General features: G+C 37.9%; 2 protein-coding genes across 3 annotated transcripts; one reads left to right on the top strand and one right to left on the bottom strand.

Annotated features, from left to right (window-relative positions):
* The first annotated feature begins 1263 nt into the window (after positions 1–1263).
* On the top strand, positions 1264–17038 carry LOC114561274 (calcium-binding mitochondrial carrier protein SCaMC-1). Its single transcript, XM_028587181.1, has 10 exons — positions 1264–1851; positions 3904–4030; positions 4142–4229; positions 9054–9165; positions 12260–12418; positions 12771–12923; positions 13652–13759; positions 14210–14377; positions 14527–14677; positions 15988–17038. Exons 1-10 carry the CDS (start codon positions 1672–1674, stop codon positions 16167–16169), a joined length of 1428 nt encoding a protein of 475 aa, XP_028442982.1. The 5' UTR covers positions 1264–1671; the 3' UTR covers positions 16170–17038.
* Positions 17039–17485: 447 nt separating this feature from the next.
* On the bottom strand, positions 17486–20566 carry LOC114562062 (transmembrane protein 69). Of its 2 annotated transcripts, none has more exons than XM_028588308.1 (3): positions 20350–20566; positions 18838–18879; positions 17486–18725 (listed from the first exon to the last, which is right to left on the bottom strand). In XM_028588308.1, the coding sequence occupies exons 1-3, from the start codon at positions 20356–20358 to the stop codon at positions 17955–17957; spliced, it is 822 nt and encodes a 273-aa protein (XP_028444109.1). In that variant the 5' UTR covers positions 20359–20566; the 3' UTR covers positions 17486–17954. The 2 variants fall into 2 exon arrangements, with proteins under 2 accessions (XP_028444109.1, XP_028444110.1); XM_028588309.1 differs by having other exon boundaries at positions 20323–20561.
* Positions 20567–21490: the final 924 nt, after the last annotated feature.

Raw genomic sequence — 21490 nt, 5'->3', positions numbered from 1 at the left:
GCTTGACAAGCATAGACTGTATATGTTGACAAGCAAGAATATAAATAATATACTTCAAGAACAAACAATTGCTTCTCCCCAGGGATCAATAAAGTCTTATTTTAACCGATAATCACACATTACTTTGGATTATATTTTGTATAATTTAGTATAAAGTAGCATACAATTGAAATACTGAGGTAAAAGTACGCCTCTGCTTTTATTTTGAAATAAATAAGGACTAAACGGATGCACAGAAATAACAGATATTAGCTTGAACGGAGTTCCTTAAAGCCCGCCTCATCACTCCGTCGCTCCCTGGCGGTCAGTCGGAGCAACAGCAGCACCGATTGGACAGATTACAGCAACAAAGTGAAACCAGTTGCTGTTATATAACATTTGTCGCCACCTTGTGGTACATTAAAGGCATTGCCTTGAAATTCACATTAAACTTCACTTTTCAAGCCAGTTTCTTTTAATCTTTTAATAATATTTTATTTGTTACAACTTGAAAATTTAACCCATGATTCTGATGAATATTATGTTATGCTGGTTTTGTACATTACCATACCCACTATAATCAAAGTTTTCAATTTGCACTTTAACATATATTACTCATACGGCACAGGTATTGCACACACAGCCTATCCACTATTACCTTGTTCTATTTCATTGACTACTTTACTTTATTATTTTATTCTAACTTAAATATGTGAATATTTGTTTATACATTGTTGTGTGTGTGTGTGTGTGTGTGTGTGTGTGTGTGTATTGAGGAGGGGGCTACAATATCTATAATTTTATGAAGTTTTCCTAAAGTTTCACCTTGACATATTTTGGAAGTTCTTTGGTGCACAACATGATTTTGTAAAAATGGAAAAACAGAATTTAAGAGATTAATCCGATTTCCAATTTTCCTGCCTCCCCCTCTCCATATTCATATCTGCCTTTGTCGTCTGGGTTCTGGGGATATGTTTTGCCTTGGCCAGCTGCCAGCTAATTCCTGTCGGTATGACTCACTGAACTGAATCAGACTGTATATATCGACTGGAGCACACTATATGGGGACTAGGACCATATGAATATGCATATTTGTGTGTGTGTGTGTGGGGGGAACCACAACCACAAAAAACCACAACAAAAGACAAACTAACTTTCAAAAAGCAGAAACTAAAAGCTTGGGAAAATAAATAAGAAATGGAACTATATGAAGGAAAAGCACGATCACAGCAGCTACGTCTAGGCTATATCACCTGTGTAATCAGGCACTTATGGCACTCATGGCAACACGCCATAAATGTGTCACTTGTGTTTCTGCTGAGGGTGTGTCTGTCTCTGTATGTGCGGGCAGAAAAGAGGAGGTCTTCTAAATCAAACTAAACCGAGTATCCCCACCCTTCTGCTCAGCGCTGTCAACCTACCTCATCCATAAACTGCCTTTAGTAGACTAAATCTACATTACGTAGTCCTACTTACCGGATTATTTACCACACCGATGTAAAAGGATTTTTTTCTACAACTTGAACTGAATTGCGGAAATCTCGTTGAAACCACACGGGAAGATCCTGCTGCTTCAAACCAGAAGTGCCATCAGCCACAGGAATCGGTTTGTGTGTGTGTGTGTGTTTCCAGTGCAGTTTTATTGCCCAAGTTGATGTCTGCGTAGAGCTTGTTTTCATTCTCAGTTCAACAATGTATCAAGTCGTAAGGAAGCTGTTTTTTACGGACTGCCAGTGCGCCGAAGATGCGTCGAAAACGTACGATGATCTGTTCGCCAAGCTGGACACCAACAAGGATGGAAAAGTGGATGTGTCCGAGCTGAAGGCAGGCCTGGCTGCTATGGGCATCAATTCCGGGAAAGATGCAGCTCAGGTAACCGCCATGGATCCATTCATAGGGAGGGACAGTTGGCACAGAGAGGCTGGTTTATGTAGTACTGCATTCCTGAAGGAACAGACCGCAATTACTCATACATAACAACCCTAACAATAGGGGCCTCAGGGGAAGTAACTAAGTACATTTACTCAAATACTGTCACAGAATACAGTTTTTAGATGCATGGTACTTTATTGTAAGTTTTACTTTAATATCAGTTATTTTCATTATCAGTTCATAATCTGTTGAGTATGTTTTTGAAACAAATTTGAGTGAAATAGACTCAACACATTCCCAGCTGACATCTTCAGATGTCTTGTTTTGTCCAACCAGCAGTCCATAGCCTTCAGATATTCACTTTATTTTTATATAAAACAGAGAAAAGCAGCTTGTCACAACCCTTGAGGAGTTGGAACCAGAAATATTTGTAAATTTAGCTTGATAATTGAATTAAATGAAAATGTGTCATTAATTCATCAACTAATCGCTTCAACAGTATTTCCAAATACCGCAGCTTCTGATTTTCAATCAAACCTAAGCTACTGTAAACACGGCCCCTGTCCAGTAATAATGTTGTGATGTCACCTCTTCATAGACCACACATCAAACATATCCTAAAGAGATTAGAAAACTCACCACCAGCTCCATTTGGAAGGTCTTCTGAAACTTTTGATTATGTCACATTGTCCAGTTGTTATAGATGTTACTTTTTTTTTTTTTTACTGATACTACAGTAACATTTTGAATGCAGGACTTTTACTGAGCAGGGAAGATGAAAGAGCAGTAAATCTGGAGTATTTCAACCATCTCTGATCAACCAATCCTAAACCCAAACTCTAGTCATGAATCTAATCTAACAGAATTTTCTAACACGTCTATACTCCGATAGAAACAAATCACCTGGAGCATATTTACCTAAACAATCTGGCTTCTTTAGAAATCTGGATTCTCTACAAAAATAACAGCAGTCTGAGGCCTGCAAGGAGCAGGGTGGGTCCAGGGTGGGTCGAGAAAAGGCGGGCCAGCATGTTTGAAACGGTCTCATAGTTTAAATTGTAGGTGCAGTTGAGCTTTTATTGTGGGCTGTGACTTGAAGCGGAAGGTCCCATCCTCGCTGATCAAATAATATTAACATTCCTCATCAGTCTGATAATTGACTGATAACTGAGTCAAGAAAAAAAGGTTTAGAGGTCACAGCTGTGTGTGGCCAGATGTTGTAAAACAGGAGCTTTAACTATCTGTGATACGAATATCATAAAGAGGTAATCAGTATGAGCACTGGCTGCTTTTTAATCTGCCTCATTCAGTCAGTAGTGTCCACAAGTCATCTCTTAAAACTTGACTTTTCCCAATACTTTTTTCCTTTCCGTTAATAATTTCCATGTAGATTGCACCCATCTACATGGCTTGGATGGCCTCCTTACTATCTGGGAATATTCAATAGTAACACTAAGGTCCAGGTTTCAGTTTATATTCTGATCCCGAATCGGCACACTGTTGTGCAACATTGTGCACCTACAGCGGTGGGGCGGTGATGGCGCAGTGGATATTACACATGCCTTACGTGGGTTCGATTCCCACTGCGATACATCAACCAATGTGTCCCTGAGCAAGACACTTAAGCCCTAGTTGCTCCAGAGGTGTGCGGCCTCTGACATATATAGCAATTGTAAGTCGCTTTGGATAAAAGCATCAGCTAAATGACATGTAATGTAATACAGCAAGACTGAATGAAATCCCCTCTTGATTATAGACAATTTCTCTACAAACAAGGATAGTGTTTATTTACATAGCACTTTGCAAATTAATAAAAAGTGATCCAATTCAGATTTAAATGAATAAAAGCAAAGCAGGAAATATAGACTCAAAGGAGGATTTGACTGTGTTATTCTGCCACCAGCTGGCAGATTCAAGCAGCTGCTGTACAAACAGGAGATGACAGACTTCACCAAAAAACCACTCCTACCACCCAGTGAGGGTTTCCGACAGCCATCAGACTCTGATACTCTGAAACTAAACGGAATTTCTAATATTCTGTGTTTTATTTAGGAAATAATGTCCTCTGGAGACGAAGACAAAGATGACGGGCTTGACTTCATCGAGTTCTCCAATTATCTAAAGGAACATGAGAAGAAGTTACGACTCACCTTCAAGAGCTTGGACAAAAACGATGATGGTATGGTGTAATTATCTTACCTAGCAAACTTTTAAGTTCATGAATGATGAAAATGTACCTAAAAAGTCAAACCAAATGCCAGGAATTCTACTCGGTTTTTATTTTCAACAGGTCAAATAGACTTAATGGAGATACAGCAGTCACTTGCAGATCTGGGAATGGACATAAGCAAAGAGGAGGCGCAGAAGATCCTTCAAAGGTATTTCTGCTTAATTTAGCTTTAATTGAGCAAGGTCACGTTGCAGTATTCGTTCTACTCTAAAGAGTTAGTTGAGAGTTAAATCAGAATCAGAATCCGATTTATTGGCCAAGTATACTTGCATACACAAGGAATTTGACTTTGGTATGTGTTAACTCTCTAATACATTCAACAAATACACATGTAGTAGTAACATAGACACATAGTAATATAGACACATACTGTACAATAGAGACAACACTATACATATGGCACATATCAACATAATGTACAAAAATACAAATAAGACATAATATCAAGACAAGTACACATGTAAAGTGTGGATGTAAAGTTCAAAAAGTAATATGTAAATGCATATTGGAATGATAAGTATGTAATGTGTAGAGAAGTGGGTGAGTGGCCAAAGTGTGGATGCCCCCTCTTAGCCACAGTAGTGTGATGGCAGTGGGAAAGAAGCTGTTCTTATGTTTGGTTGTTTTTGTGCGCAGGGATCTGTAGCGCCTGCCAGAGGGGTAGAGGTTCTTATGAAAATATTCTGTTACTTACTTACTTACTTGTGGATCCAAGCCAAAACCCTCATGAACCTTTAAGATGTCAAAGGTGGGGACCAGTGTGAGGGACTGATAACCAGTTCAGTCTGTAACTTGGCTGAAAGCTAACAGCACATGATAAAGAGCTGGCAAGATGTCTGACTGTGTTAGAGAATGTATCCAAACATGTAGATCAATAATAGGAAAATCTTATCTTAAAATAAACTGATTAAAAAAAAAACCTGTAATTTGGAATTTTCTGGGACAAATGGGTCCATGTAATTTTGTTTCTCAAGCACTGCTGATTTGGTCACATATCCTTTTAAAAAGTATCTTTCTGATGCAATCACAGTTTTAGCACACATAATATATTAGTACTAGGACTGTCAAAACATTTTTTTTAATCGCGATTAATTGCTGACTGTCTATAGTTAATCGCGATCAATCGCATATTTTTATCACATGATTAAAATTCTATTATTTTGCATTTCAGAACTGTTTTTAAGTACATATTAACAATGGGAAGCAATTCTTACCAGTGTATCTTGATTGGGAATCAAATGAATGCAAAGAAAGTTACTTTATGAACTTGACTTTAAGATTTGTATTTGTTTAATATTTATTTACTGTAAACAAAAGAAAAATGTGTGAATCTGTCATTAGTGCACAATTCCTCCAAGTAACTAACTAAAAAACAAAAAATCCCTATCCTTACCAGAGTCACTATAGTGTTTAGTAACGCCTAAATAATTTTGATTACTCACTGACGTCCAGCGATCACCGGTTCATGAGACAGCGTTTGCAGTGTTCCGTGGAGTACAGGCTGTGAAACTATACTGTCCCCCTCGACGGCAATGAGACGGGTCAGAACCTGCCAACCGTAGTACTTCTTTAAGACCCAAGTCTTCTACGATGCTGACAGGTCTGCAGTTAGTTGCCACCCATTTTGTAAGAGCTGTAGTAATTTTTTTGGATTTGGTTTTATCCACAGGCAAGTAGCACTCGTAGCGCTCTCCAAAATACTGCTTTGCCTGAGTGGGTAGCATGCTAGTGGGTAGCATCAACCTGAGTCACATTAATTAGCTCGTAGGTGGTAGCTCAAGCTTGACGTGCTTCGGTGATATTTTAATTCGGCTTTACACAATGTGCATATGGCTTTCAACTTGTCTACGAGCCGTCCGGGAGTTTTGGAAAATGAAAAGCGCCATTCGGAATCGTGTTGCTACTGCATTTCTCCATCATGCCTGCAGCAGCAGGAGGTATTACGGCTTGATGATAACTAACGGTGCGGCAAAGGGTCAAAATAGTAGCCTGTTAGGCACGGCGCGAAGACAAGTGAAGTGTAAAATAAATTAATAAATGCCGGCATGCGATCAATGCGATTTTTAAAAAAATGAACGCGTTATGCTCGGCCGGCATCGCGATTAACGCGGTAATGCTGACAGCCCTAATTTATACACTTATACTATTCACTTCTTTGTTATTGTAGTTAAATAACAAGTCTGTGCTGATGAACAGCCCACATGCTTCCTCCATGAGTTAAAGGATTTGTTTATCAGCACTGTAGTTGTGTGAAATAATAACTAATATTTTCTTTACTTATGCACATAAATAAATAAATCCTCAAGAACATTTAAAAGTTGATTTCATTTGAATTAGCCTACATGTTACACATATTGAACTTTTAATTACCAAATAATAATAATAATAATATAAAGACATAAAATAAATGCTTTCTTTCTTTCTTGGTATGCAGGGCTGTACATATCTATTTTTTTGTTATAACATTTTTCTTGGTCATTTGTACATAATGTTCTGACCTACTTGTGTAAGTTACATATGTGTGTTACTTTTTCTGTGATGTCATCAAAACTTGCACCCTCATAGTAAAAACATGTCTATTATTACATTTAGACAGACATTAATAATAATCATTTTAACCACCTCAATTAAAATGTTCTACTAGTTTAAGTTTATATTCCCACAAACAATATCCAGTATTAGTATTGCAAGTAGTGTTAGATAAAATATTACTAGCCTATCCATAATAATTGCACCCATCCAATCATAATGCTCGTTGACTGCAGTGACTCCTCATTGGCTCGTCGGTTAATGTCGCCACAGGATTAATTTCCTGCGTTGTTTTTTTCTTGCAGACAGTGATTTATAGCCTACGAGTAGAAGAAACGGTTCAGGGTTTAGTCTCTTTAATTAAAATGTTCGGTGGCTGCTTTCCTCTGGAGCTATGAAATAAACATTTAAGCTAATACCGTCTTCGACATCCTTTGTTAAAAATGACGAGAATACGTAGGCTATCGTGTTTAAAGTTTACTCAAAAGTTCTTGCGTCGCTTTTATTCCGTGCAAATCAACATCCACATATGTCAACATGTTGTTTTGGTGTTGTAAAATGATGATGAACGGTCATAAAGATAGAGAAAGCTATACATTACTTAAAGGAACTTAATATAATAGAAAAAGACGCAAGTTGTGTAAATAACTATGGTAAAGAAGCTTAGTTTTGTGCCCGTAAATACGGTAATGAGAAAGATAACCGCTGCAGTAGACGTGGAAGTGGAGAGATAGTGGCTAGACTTTTTAATACACATTTCTCAATATAGCTATGATAGTACGGTAGCCTATTTAAATAGTTGTAGAATATTTCTCAGATTGCATGGAACCCTCGCAAAACCCTGGCATCAGGGACTCCTGAAACTTCATCAACACACAAAGGCCTATAAAGGTTATAAGATATTAAAATATATAGGACAGATATAGGAGCAGCTCCAGACTATAGTTACTTTCGGTATACCACACATCTTTGGTTCCCTGCTTTGGGTTCATAAATGCTGATTGAGCTACCTGATGCTAAAATAATATTATGTATTTAATGATTTTGTTATTATTATTCTTCAAAAACCTTTAATAAATAATAATAAGTCAAAGCTCTGGGACCTACATGCGTGTATACCCTGTTTATTATGTGTCTTTCAGTCAGTCATACTTGGAAGCACAAAAACAAAAAAAACCAGACATTAATATTACGTGGTAACACTTTTTAAGTAAGCAAATTGTGAAGAAATGTCCAGCAGTAGAGAAAAATCATGTTTAACACTTATGAAGAAACAAGTTTGAAATGTTACAATTGAATTGTTGAACTGGATCCTGTTTAGCACTTGATATTGTTTGCTCGGCAAGTCAGGCCAGGTTTATGCAGTGAGCTCTACAGTATATGTTCTGACTTTGCGTAAACAAAGTTAGAAGCAGCAGATGTACAAGAGCAGGCTTGATAGTGAGACCTAGAAAGAGAAGTAAAGCAGGTTGTGCATGACTATGAATCAGAACGAAAGATTTGTTTGAAATCCACAGAGACTAATTCATGAGTGTGTATGTGTGTGTCATCCTGCAGAACTAAACTGGAGGAAGGAAATGAAGGACAGATGAACATTTAGAGCAGATGAGGACATAGATTGATTATAGAAAAGACCAAAGGAGAGGTGGAGGAGACACACAATGTGTTTCTAGGTAGATAAACTAAGGCATTTTTGTTTGCTAATTTAATCAAAAATTAGACTTGTAAAAATGAATGTAAAAAGAAATACTGTTATAGTTAATGGGGGTTTTGATGACCTCAATCTTCATAATGTGACCTATTTCTTGTTTGCATGCTCCCTTACCACTATCTGTTACCATTAGGCAAATCTCTCTCTCTCTCTCTCTCTTTCTCTTTCTTTCTTTCTTTCTTTCTCTCTCTTTCTCTATCTATCTATCTCTCTTTCTCTCTCTCTCTCTCTCTCTCTCTCTCTCTCTCTCTCTCTCTCTCTCTCTCTCTCTCTCTCTCTCTCTCTCTCTCTCTCTCTCTCTCTCTCTCTCTGACTGTAAGGAGGAGCCTAATTAGTCTAGAAAGTGAATGGGATTTGGAATAGAGTATCAGCATTGTTCCTAATACAGTAGCCCATTTTCTTTAGTGGAGGGGCTTGGATCACATGACGTGAAGTTTACAAGATAAATTGTGACCTTTATCTTAAAAAATGTGATGGTAATGATTTTTTAAGGAATATAAATTAGTGCCTGATATTTCATTCCATTTATGTTTTCTGTAATTGAATACATTAGATTTACTGTCTAGCCTGTGTGGTGGTGTTTGCTTGTGTGCTTCCAAAAATGTCCACAGTTGTTTCCCTTCAATGCTAAAATACAAAACTTTTTTTCCCGACATTAGGTTCAAATTTGAGACAAAAACAACACATACAAAATGTGAAAAAAAATGTCTTCTTCTTTTCCTTGTTGTACAGTATCGATGTGGACGGCACTATGACTTTGGACTGGAATGAATGGAGAGAGCATTTCCTGTTTAACCCAGCCACCGACCTGCAGGAGATTATCCGATTCTGGAAGCACTCTACGGTAAGGGGAGGGCATGACTCAGTGACTGTACTGTCTTTGTCCATATGGTGTGGACCAAACTTCAAAGCTTTAAAGTATTTTAAACTTATTGTTAATGGGTTTTTTTTTTGGTTTAAATGGATGGTGCTGGTAAATATGTATTTGTTTTGTTCTCCTGTGTAATGACGCCAAAGCCAGTCTGAGCAGGTTGAGAATGCTCTCACATTGAAAAATAAATCACTAGTTAGAAACTCTAATAAAAATAGAAGAGACATGGAGGCCAAACAGTTAACCATCTTTATGTCCTTTGACTTTCGTAAGAGCCACATTAAGAACCATTTCACTCAAAGGGAAAGTTGTGAAAGAGAGGATTTGGCAACAGATAAGTAGTTCTGTGTCAATAGATTAGACTCATTCATTTACAGAGAAGAGGTGAGAAAAGGAGGGAGAGAGGTGGAGATAGAAGCTTGGCCTAACTTTTGAACGATGGCCTTTTCTTGGAAAACTATATTTAACAAATAGATTTATTTACCATACTGAGTGAGAACCTTCTGGTCCTGTTTTAAATATGTAGTATTAATTGTTGATTTACAGTACAGGCCAAAAGTTTGGACACACCTTCTCATTCAATGTGTTTCTTTATTTTCGTGACTATTTACATTGTAGATTCTCACTGAAGGCATCAAAACTATGAATGAACACATATGGAATTATGTACTTAACAAAAAAGTGTGAAATAACTGAAAACATGTCTTATGTTTTAGATTCTTCAAAGTAGCCACCCTTTGCTTTTTTGATAACTCTGCAAACCCTTGGTGTTCTCTCAATGAGCTTCATGAGGTAGTCACCTGAAATGGTTTTCACTTCACAGGTGTGCTTTGTCAGGGTTAATTAGTGGAATTTTTTCCCTTATTAATAAAAAAGCAAAGGGTGGCTACTTTGAAGAATCTAAAATATAAGACATGTTTTCAGTTATTTCACACTTTTTTGTTAAGTACATAATTCCATATGTGTTCATTCATAGTTTTGATGCCTTCAGTGAGAATCTACAATGTAAATAGTCATGAAAATAAAGCAAAACGCATTTGAATGAGAAGGTGTGTCCAAACTTTTGGCCTGTACTGTACATCAATATCAAACACATTATTTAACCTCTAAACCTTTTGCAGCGGGTTAGACAAACAAAGAATATTCAAATTGCAATGCTTTAACTGAAATTTCACATGTAGATTGTTGGCTTTATAGAAATATACTGTGACTTGTACTATGGTTGCATGACAGAGACACAGCCAGGACCAGTCAATGGCTAATCTCTGATGTTTGCTGCATCCGTTCACTGGCACAGCCTTGGAGGTTAAATATAATGTACCTGTGGCTGCTAAATTGAGGCAGAGATAAACTAATTTCACAAGGATTATCTTGTCAGTGGGATTGGGACACGTCACTGAGAGAGGACGGGAGTCTAGAACAGGACAGGATTGGAGTCAAGTCACTGAGCTGAGGCATCCGTGAGACTAAAGCTAGTGGTTGGTAACTTCTATGGCAGTGATAGGTTCCCACTCCCGTATTCACGTCGATGGTTACCGGCCACTCGGGATTCAACGTTTCTCCACTTGGGCTGGATTGGATCTGCAGACCCTCAACATCTGACGCGGGGGAACTTTATGTAAATGATCCTGATCAGTCTGAGAAATAGAGTTTAGGAGGGGAGCTTGTACAACACTGGGACTATATTGTACTGGATGGCCATGGCTCTGCTGCACCCTCAGCAGCAGCAACAGGGAAAGTGGGTTTTCAATGACTTTGAAGACGATGGGGGGATCTATTTGGTGGAGGTGGACATGGTGGGTTTGTGTATTTAGCCTCACAGTCCAGGTTGTCGACTGGTCATGAATGAAAACTTGGTCTTGATACATTTTAGCTTCTCACGAATACTAAAATATTCAGTATGTCAGACCATAAATTACATTAAATTGCAGTCATGATATGTTTGCAGTATTTTAGAAATAGTGTTGCCACTAGAGAGCGTTTGTTTTCTCAACTGTAAAACGTCTCGCTCAGTACATACCTTTGTCACAATTCTTTATTAACCAAATGCAAGGGTTCCTTGTGCTTATTGTATCTTTCCTTAGTTCCTTGACTTATGTATTGTATTAGCATTTTTAAAACTCTCGAATGGTGAAAGGCCATAATGCTGGGCGTGGAAACAATAACGTAAACACCTGAGCTATTCTGATACACTGAATCCAATAGCTTATAATGTTCCATTTTTTTCCGGACTGTGAGACAAAGGTGTTCAATCAACTCCGGTTATATATATATATATATATATATATATATATATATATATATATACTGTAGATATATATTATAGAGTCACAAAAGCGAGTGTTCATTGCTGGAATATTACTCACTATTTTATTACATCATGCAAATGTTCATGTTGTTTTGCCCTGTTTTTATATGGAAACATATTTTCCATTCATCTTGTAAAAAAGACAATATGTCACTATTAATAAATCCTTAATATCAATGCAAGCCTTTATATTGCAGGATGATTGGTCCACACTTTCTTTTTTCACTTAACTGTCTGTTTAAATTAGATTGCAGTTGCAGTGTTGTAAGTGAGAATCTTTTTTTTTTATGTTTATAAAAAAAAATATTTTAAACAACCAGTCTTGTAAAGTGCTGTGCAATGATGTAATTGATCTCACAGCATGGAGCTGTAGTTACAGTATATAAGACTTTGGATAAAGGCATGCGGTTTGTTATGTGATGCCAGGCATTAAGTTGGCGGCAAAGCTGCTAATTGTGTGGTTTTGAAGCTGAGGGATTCACTTGAATGACACATGGATCTCAAGAGCATGGTTTGAAATGACTTTTGAAATTACACAAAGCTTAAGTGAAATTCACACAGGTCTATTTTGGCAGCCAACTCATGTTTTGGTTATACAGTAAGTCGACCTATATCACTTTGAGAGTCTACGGGGCCCTGAACAGGTTTTGAAGAATTTCTTTTACCTCCTTATTGATGTATAGAAACTAAACACAGTTCACACAGTATTGAAAAGGTTCTCTGACTGACTGTGATTTAATTGTATTGTGTTGTGTGTAGGTGCTGGATATTGGTGACAGCCTCTCTATCCCAGATGAGTTCACAGAGAAGGAGAAGACGACTGGTATGTGGTGGAAGCAGCTATCAGCGGGGGCCATGGCCGGCGCCGTGTCCCGTACAGGAACCGCGCCGCTGGATAGGATGAAGGTGTTCATGCAGGTGTGTCAAAACGCATTATTTCTTTTTTTTTTTCATTATTGGTTGTCCGTCATGTCCACTCTGTCTTCTATATTTTGGTATGGAATGTACTCCTTAAAGGCCAACGTAACTTTCCGACAAAACAAAAACATGGTTCAATCAAAACAGGGTTCAGAGTCACTGAACAGTGGTAGCTGTAGTATGTACACAGTAATATGACGTGTGCCATCAGAATAGGATAATCTCATACTACAACATACTACAGAATTACAATTACAGTAATGACAAAAGTAAAAATATGCTGCCTTTAATACTGCATACATGTGTTAACTTTTTAAAGTAATGGGTCATAATGCAAGATCTCTCTGTACAGGTGCATTCCTCCAAGAGCAACCAAATCAGCCTGGTTGGTGGTTTTAAGCAAATGTTAAAAGAAGGAGGCTTGATGTCTCTGTGGAGAGGAAACGGTATCAACGTTCTGAAGATTGCCCCTGAGACTGCCATTAAATTTATGGCCTATGAGCAGGTAAATCCAAACTGATTACACTATACACCTCAGGTTATGTGCTAGAAAGATTATCATTCTGCAACATGTCACTGTTGATGTAATGTTTTAATACCAAAGATCATAATATTGATGTGGAGTAAAATGATGCAATTTTCAGCTGAAGTTGATTACTACTGATACTACCGGTCTTCAATAGTCATTGAGTTTGAATGCACTACTCCCTTATCAAGCTTTCCATAATATCGCTCCTCCATACCTCTCTGAACTCCGTCAGCCTTACACTCCATCCCGAACTTTCGGATCCTCCTCTTCCTCACTGCTTTTCACTCCTTCTGTATGCTTGTCCACAATGGGGTTCAGAGCCTTCAGCCATTCTGCTCCTCGCCTTTGGAACTCCCTCCCTCTATCCAGCCGTACTATAGAGTCTCTACCCACCTTTAAAACCTCCCTCAAAACCCACCTATTCCGAAAGGCCTACCCCACATAACTCCACTCTCCATCAAATTCATGGATAGATTGCTTTCTTTTAATTTTCTATCTCAGTCTTTTAAATGTGTTTGTTTGTTTTAATTATATTTGCCTTTTTAACTGTATTTTTGCTGTTTTAACTGTAAGGTGTCCTTGAGAGCTATGAAAGGCGCCCCAAAGTAAAATGTATTATTATTATTATTATTATTATTATTATTATTATTATTATTATTATTATTATTATTATTATTATTATTATTATTACTGTGTTTCATTAGTTTAAGAAGTTGCTGTCGAGTGAACCAGGGAAGGTCAAGACCCATGAGAGGTTCATGGCTGGATCACTGGCTGGAGCCACAGCACAAACTGTCATCTATCCCATGGAGGTGAGCAGAGTTGGAGGCATTTACAGGTGTACCTGTGGTAATGGCTAATAATTAAGAGTACCATCAGGTTAGAGAAAATGTATTTTCAAAAAAAAAACTTTGATGATGGTAGTTGTCTCTGTTAGGTCTACATTAATTGTTCTCTGAACATATACTTTTCATTCTAAATAAGCCTGTACCCTGCCTCTTTCAATCTAACCTGAAAACAAAGAGCAAAGTAAAAAGATGTGAGTGACATTACAGAACATAATGCAGATGTCCTTCCTTGCTTGTTAAGGTTAAATAATAACATAATGTATCAATAATGACAAATAAATCATTCACATATTACTTAGCTTTAATCAGACTGAAGGCTACCTTGCTATTGTTAAGCCTCAGCTGCTGACTGCTCTAAAGTAGAAATGCTGTCCGGTAAGGAACAGTCCCTAGTTAACCCTTATGTCCGTACAGGTGATGAAAACCCGTCTGACCCTGAGGAAGACCGGACAGTACTCAGGAATGTTTGACTGTGCCAAAAAAATCCTGAAGAGGGAGGGAGTGAAGGCGTTTTACAAGGGCTACATTCCCAATCTTATAGGCATCATCCCTTACGCTGGCATCGATCTGGCAGTGTACGAGGTATGTGGAAAATGTAGAAACAAAGCTGTTTCCACATTCAACATTAAAACAGTGAAGGGTTTTCACTTGGCATGTTCAATAGACGCCACTTAAATATGATAGAACTAATAGTCCTTTATCACACACAAACACTTCCTTGTCCTCACCAGAGCTTGAAGAACCTCTGGTTGTCCCGCTACGCCAAAGACTCAGCCAATCCCGGGGTTGTGGTGCTGCTGGGCTGTGGTACCCTGTCCAGCACGTGTGGCCAGCTGGCCAGCTACCCCCTGGCTCTGATCCGCACCAGGATGCAGGCACAAGGTACAGAGAACCAAACCTCATTCAAGATTCTGTCAACTTTTAATTTAGCCTTGTTCGCATTTACTCAGTGTTCCCATGGTCTTATCCAGAGGGATTAACATGGTGTAGTAAATCATTTCAAAATTGTTCAAAATTTTAGAAAAAATATAGAAAGTAGTTAACCAATTAAACTGTGAATGTTGTATTATTGGTAGAGAAATATCCCTTAATAGGCACTATTAAATAGCACTACTGTAGCCAAAGTAAAGATTGAGTAAATATTACGTTAAAGCAGCTATAATTAATATTTTTAAATGAACAATGGATCGCATGACATACATATTTGTATGTGAAAGATGTTCCTTGTTGTGATGAACCTACAGAGAATTATTACCTGCCTAACTCATTAGTTCCCGTTAGCTCTACTGAGCTTTACAGCGTCATTAAGCTCATTTTATTAGTTTTCTGGCAACTTTACTGTTTTGGTTCACTCTCACCGCATTTAGTCTTGTGTTTTCCACCCCTGCAAGCAAAGCTCTAAAAAACTAAACGTTAAGTTGGTGAAAAGCATTTTGCAGCTAAAGAACCAGATATTTCCCTCAGGAGTTAGTGGAGACTAAAATTAGGGCTAGAAAGAAATTGATTATTGGACTTACATTCATCAGGTCGACACTATTCTCGCATTTCCATCTCCACAGTGCTGTTTTCTGATTGAGGTGTGGTCTGGCTACACTGCTTATCTATTCTGGGATAGAGGAAAAGGCTCTGGCTTGTTTGTATTTCTTTAAACCAATCACGAAAGCCTGGATGGCGCTAAGCCCCGGACGCAGCAACGATGCCCTTGGAAAATAGATAGCAGAGATAGCGGAAGGGGAAGGAAATCCGGTAGGCTTTATCTCAACAATGTACATCTGTTGAGCCAGACTACGTAGACACAAAAACAACTCCAAATAATTGGTAATGTTGCACCGTATCTGCTGGATTTGTAAATAGGTAACTGTTACAATTCTACAATTTCAACTTTATTAGGTGATAATATATCAATGTTGTTTACAGCTCATTTCTGCTGCCCCCAAGTGGCAAAAAACAGTTACTGCAGGTTGGGGTGGGTTTTATTATCGCACACGTGATTCAAAGATTGCTCATAAACTTTGAGAGAAATGATTGATTACGTGACAAAAAAATGTACAGTATATAAGGTGAAAAACATTTGGCATTACCTGGTTGGTTACTTAATGACAAATGAAAGCACGGACATCATTATCTGACACTAGTATGTCTGCTTTTATCAAGAATCCAGCAGTTTTAGATCTTTTTTCCCTTTTTCTCAGCGTCTCTGGAGGGATCAGAGCAGCTGCCCATGAACGTTATGGTGAAGAAGATTCTGAAAAATGAAGGCTTCTTTGGACTTTACCGTGGCATCCTGCCAAATTTCATGAAGGTCATACCGGCTGTCAGCATCAGCTACGTGGTGTATGAGCACATGAGGTCTGAATTGGGTATTCAAAAGTAGGCAGCAGAGTCATTTGTGACTATGTGTGTTTGCGAGAGTGTAAGAGGATTTGCAGCAACTTTTTTTTTAAATTTCAAAACACATCCTTTTTAACATATTAGGGAAACTGTTATGTAAATAATTTGTTTATCTGTAGGTCTCCAAAGTCTCAATCTGCCGCATATGGAGCCATTGTAGAAGTTTTTTAAGTGATTGCAAGACCACAGATTTAAGTGCACTGTCAGTTTCACTTTCAGTTGAATCAACCAAAGAGGTGGATATTAAGAATGAATGAAAACCAAAAACACTTGGAGAGGTTCACTTTCTTATAATTGTTGATGTGGGTAGAAATGGCAATATTTTTTGTGTCAGTCATTTTAAGGATGGGTCCAGTTATGTTGCAGGTTCTTCTAACATTTTACCAGAAGGCACCAGCAAGTTCCAAAAAGTGAAACACTTGCTGAAGTGGGATAACAATAGACTATAAAATAAGGGGATGACACTTTTTTTTTTGCTATCTGTATAGACAAACTGTTGTAAGAAAATTTACATTTTACATTCATTTAAAGACACTCGTCCAGCTTTATATTCAGTTTCCCAAAATATTGTTTGAGTGGGGAGCTGTTTCACCTAGAAATCTGAGGGAACTTTTGAAGTGCAATACTGTATTTACACTTTGGTGATTCACATTCTGGTATGTTTGAGACAGGTATGTCCCTTTGGGAATGGATATGTGCAAGTTTGGTGAACAGGGGAGTAATGTGCCTTATGTGATTTTTCTCAGATATCTGTTGACTTTTACACCCCTCATTTTTTTGCCTTTCTTTTCAGTATTTGGTTCATTAGATGCTGGTGTTTACATTAATAAAAAAATTGGAATACAAAAGTGAGACGTTTTGAACACATTTATTTTCAGCTTACTGTGGTTGAAATGTATTTTAAAGAAAACATTTGATGTTTGTCATAAAGGTGTGGCACAACATAACAAGGCAAGTAATGAATCAGTTGTGATCTGAAAACTTGGCTCTGTGAAACCAGATGTAATCTGAGTACAAGCTTTCACTCGAGCCTTGTGTGTTGCACCATTTGATCCCTGAAGCTTTAAGTACAGATTACTCCACTTTAGATCTTATGTAATACTCTTTTGCCCAGTGATGTCAATACTTCTGACTGTAGCTGTCTGATCTTGGCCAGGACACAGTAACAGGGGTTCTGCTCATTTGTATTGCACTAAAGAAGTGACTAAAGGAGATTGCTTTCTAACTTATCCAGTTCCTGCTTAATAACTCAAAACATGATTTTGATTTCTGAATAATCAAGCTAAAACGTTTAATGTGAACATTTTTTGGTCACCGCTTCTAAATTTTTTCCTCATTAATATCACAAATCGAAGATGTCTGGGCCAAAAATAGAAAACAATTAGCTTAAGACTAAAGAACATAGTATGCTGAATGGTAAAAGTGCATTTATTTGACATTCATTGAGCAACAACTTCCACATTTCTGTCTTTTTTTGTTCAGTTCTTTTAATGTGCTGTATTTGAAAAATGATTTGTGTGACTCCTGGTGCTAGCTTGAAAAAACAAAATCACTGACAAGCTTTTTTCTTCAGAATAATTTGAAAGATGGTACACGTACATACAAAACTTCTATACATTAGACATAGGCCACTTTTGTTCAAGAAAAAACACAGATCATGACCAGACAGACAGACCTGTGATTAATACAGAAGAGGGGCAGAAAACTTTATTTTCAAGAAATAAGATCTCCAAAATGGCTTTATAGTTTATATATATTTTTATACTATTTAATCTGAGAATAGCTTCTTTTCTAGGTATATTCCATTTATTATGAGTGTACCAATAAGAGAAAAAAATGCCACAGTGGTCAGGATGGAGCGCAGGGCTTTGAACCAGCTGGGGTAAGTGGGCAGCAGAGACAGATCATAATGCAGTGATATTCCTAGTCCCATGATAACCATGGTGGCTGCAGGAACAATGCTGTCGCTCATCAGCATGGACACCCAGGCTAACAGGGAGGGAACCACACTGTTGGCCAGGTTCATCCAGTCAGGTTTTGCTGGGCTGCTCTCAGGAAGAGCGAATCCCCAGCGAGCTCCACCCAGGAAGGAAACAATGGAGGCGCCGTAAGCTAACTGAGCATAGGCCAACTCTGGAGAGTAGATCTCAGTCACAGCCATGAGTAGAGGAGGGGCGACGAAGGGGATCAGCCCTGCAAACCCCAGGTACAGGGCAGGTTTGGGACCTTTCCACAAGTCCTTCATGTCATAGCGCAGCAGATCCAGCTCTCTGGGAGGAGGTTCAAGCTTTGGTCGCTTCTTCAGTCTCACAGCAGAAGAGTGGAAATGCTGGCTCCTCACTAAAAATGGAGCTGCATGACTGTGGATCCTCTTGAAACCGAGGACAGCAGGAGGTTTTACTCGTCCGGCATCCCTTTCTGTAAACGGCAGCCTTGCTGTTGAGGCACAGCAGGTCTGCAGGGAGCTGGATCCACCTTCAGAAGCTCGTGTCAGGACCGATGTCCAGCAACTTTGTGGAGGACCTGCCCAATGCCATACCTAAAGACAAGACATTTACATAGGAAAAAAAATGCATTTTAGTTTTAAAGTGATACATTATTAAAATATGAGCAAAAGAGCTTTTGGAGCAAGTAAATCACTGGCCTGTTACCTTCTGAGCTGCAAAGGTGGTTCTAAACATATAAGAGAGCATCTGATGAAAAAAGTAAACAGATCAGGTTAGACAGAGCAAAGACACAATAAAAGCTGATTCACTCCCAAAAAAAAAAAAAAGCTAATTAAAATATGAATAAAAAGGATCAAATGTAAACTGGATTAGGGCTACAAATGTTTATTTTAATTACTAATAAATCCTGATTATTATTCCCGATCAATCATTTGGTCAATAGTGTCAGATAGTACAAAAAAATATCCATGAGAATAAAATTGATAACACTTTAACAGACAAGTTGTATAAATATATACAAACACTGTTCTGCCAACCTCCCAAACAAACTAAATTTAACACACATGAAGATGCATGGAAAATAAAACAGAACCCAAAGCATCTAAAAAGATGGCGAAACCAAGAGAGGAAACTTGATGAGCGGATGTTGAACCCGATACAGAAACCAGTCAAACCATTCTGTCTTTAAGTCCCTTTCCCACCGGAGAGATTTTTGCAGCTCCTAGAACATAACGTTCCTAGAACCCTTTTATTCTCGTGTTGCGACTGGACGAATTTGGGGATTATTAAGTTCCTCTGGCCGCAGTTCCTGTAACTCTTTCAGCTTCTACTCAGGGCAGGGTCTTTCCCTTTTTAATATTGTATTAACTTCACTGTTTAGCATGCCTTCTACTTTTGTAAACAGGTCTTAAGTTTATCTTTGCACTCTAACGTTTGCTGTGTTGTGTTTTACTTTGATATAAATACAATATTTAATAGAAAAGTGGATAACTACAGTTATTTGTACATGCACACATGAAGGTAGGCCTACTTGCTTGATTAAAAAAATAGAGCAGCAGCAGGTTAAATGGCTGTGGTATCATAACTAAATATTGTGGTATTGTGGCTGTGTTATAATAAAAGGTACTTTGTGTTCACACAGCCATCTAATCACACCTGTTGACATTTTTGTGTTATCATCACAAAAGGTCTACACTGGCTTTCAGACAACTTTGTCTGAACTCCCTTACCCCTCCTACCAGTTCCTACGGCCACTTGGCCAGTACGAATGCAAATGGGAAAACCGGTTTTGGGGGAGAGTTAGTAGAACTGTTTAGAAGTGGACTGTTCCTGTAACGACGTTCCTGTAACTACTTGGTCGGAAAGAGGCTTTTCTTTATACTGGTTCCCCGCTCCTATTATTCATATATGGGTTCACCTTCACCGGTTTAGACTCCTCTCTCAGCTAACGTTAACCAACATGTAAAATTGTCTGCGGCCGCTAACTACAATATAGCTCAGACAGATAAACATCACAAATAATGTGAAAAATCTCAACGTATCTTCATAACGTTACTGCAGACTTGAGACTAACCGCGACACAACGACTTTACTGAGTTAACGGCTAACGTTACACAGCTGAAGCAGGCCTATGTCTTAGCATTTAATATATAACTGCATTCCCGAAACACGGACGAGCACAATAATTACCTCTGTTTTAGGATAAAAACATCATACTTTAAACATGTATTCCCGGGGTCACCGCGTATGTAGTGGGCACGGATGTGAGAAACACGTTGGTACGCGGTTTATTTCCTTCCGAAGAGGCGTCCTAAACTAATGGTTCCACTTGAATACAGTGAGTCTAAATCGAAGCAAGCTAGCATGTAGATTTATTAATAATTTGACAAAAATAAACTTGCTACAAACACATATGTGTTTCTCTTTTCTCTCAGACGGTTATAAGTGATCTTTGACATGATTAGCAGGGCTGATAAACGAGCATCATTCAGTTCGTCCGTCCCAAAACAGATTAATCTCATCTTTAGCAATGAGGAGTCAGTTGAAAAGTTGGTCGTCTAGAAAAATAAAATACTTATCCAGTAAGGCATTTACTCAAGTACTCTAGGCCTACTTAAGTACAATTTTGAGGTACTACAACACTCTTTTGAGGTACTACAACACTCTGCACTACAATACTGCACTACAGTTCAGCAGGAAATGTTTTAAGCCTATTTAGGCTACATTTATTTGACACATAGAAGTTACATATTAACATTTTACATAAAAAGCTTTTGAGCAGTTGTTATATATTACTATGCACACGATTGAGGTATTTATTATATAGCATTAGCATATAGTATTTTAGCAGGTTCAAGTAGAGCTAATTGTTTAATCGGTAGCAATTTCAATTTATTTATAGTATCAAATTATAACAAGTTATTGCAATATAACTGAGAGTTATTGATATAGTTATAGCAATGCTCCATATTTTATCTATAAGGTGAACAGATGCTTTGTGTGCAAAATATTGATTTGCAAAGTAATCAGAAGCTACAGTTGTTAAATACATGTAGTGAAGCATAAATGACATTATCCTCTGAAACTGTCTCTAATTTTAAGTCTTTTCTAGGCATAAAAGAAACCAGCAACAGAACAGGCATCAGACACTAACTAGCCTAACTGAATGTAGTGTTCAGGCCTTCTCCTTCATCTCATCACACTGATCTAACAACAAAGAAACAAACAACACATTTACAATTTACAACAAATTTAGGCTACAGTAAATTTCACCATAGTTTCTTTGCATCATACAGACTATTCCACATAATATTGTCATATAGGTTCATATTACTGTAAGTTTTCTCTTTGAATAAGC

This window comes from Perca flavescens, chromosome 9 (assembly GCF_004354835.1).
Source record: "Perca flavescens isolate YP-PL-M2 chromosome 9, PFLA_1.0, whole genome shotgun sequence".
In the NCBI taxonomy this organism is placed as follows: domain Eukaryota; kingdom Metazoa; phylum Chordata; class Actinopteri; order Perciformes; family Percidae; genus Perca; species Perca flavescens.
Note: the sequence above shows the minus strand (reverse complement) of the source record. Positions and strands in the feature narration are given on the sequence as shown.

Bases quoted from the DNA above. Each gene is read 5' to 3' on its own strand.
- LOC114562062 (XM_028588308.1), bottom strand. The intron at 18,726-18,837 runs GTAACAGGCCAG...TCTTGTCTTTAG, and splicing joins CCACCTTTGCAGCTCAGAAG to GTATGGCATTGGGCAGGTCC.
- LOC114561274 (XM_028587181.1), top strand. From the start codon at position 1,672: ATGTATCAAGTCGTAAGGAAGCTGTTTTTTACGGACTGCCAGTGCGCC. The intron at 13,760-14,209 runs GTGAGCAGAGTT...ATGTCCGTACAG, and splicing joins CTGTCATCTATCCCATGGAG to GTGATGAAAACCCGTCTGAC. The intron at 14,678-15,987 runs GTACAGAGAACC...CCTTTTTCTCAG, and splicing joins CACCAGGATGCAGGCACAAG to CGTCTCTGGAGGGATCAGAG.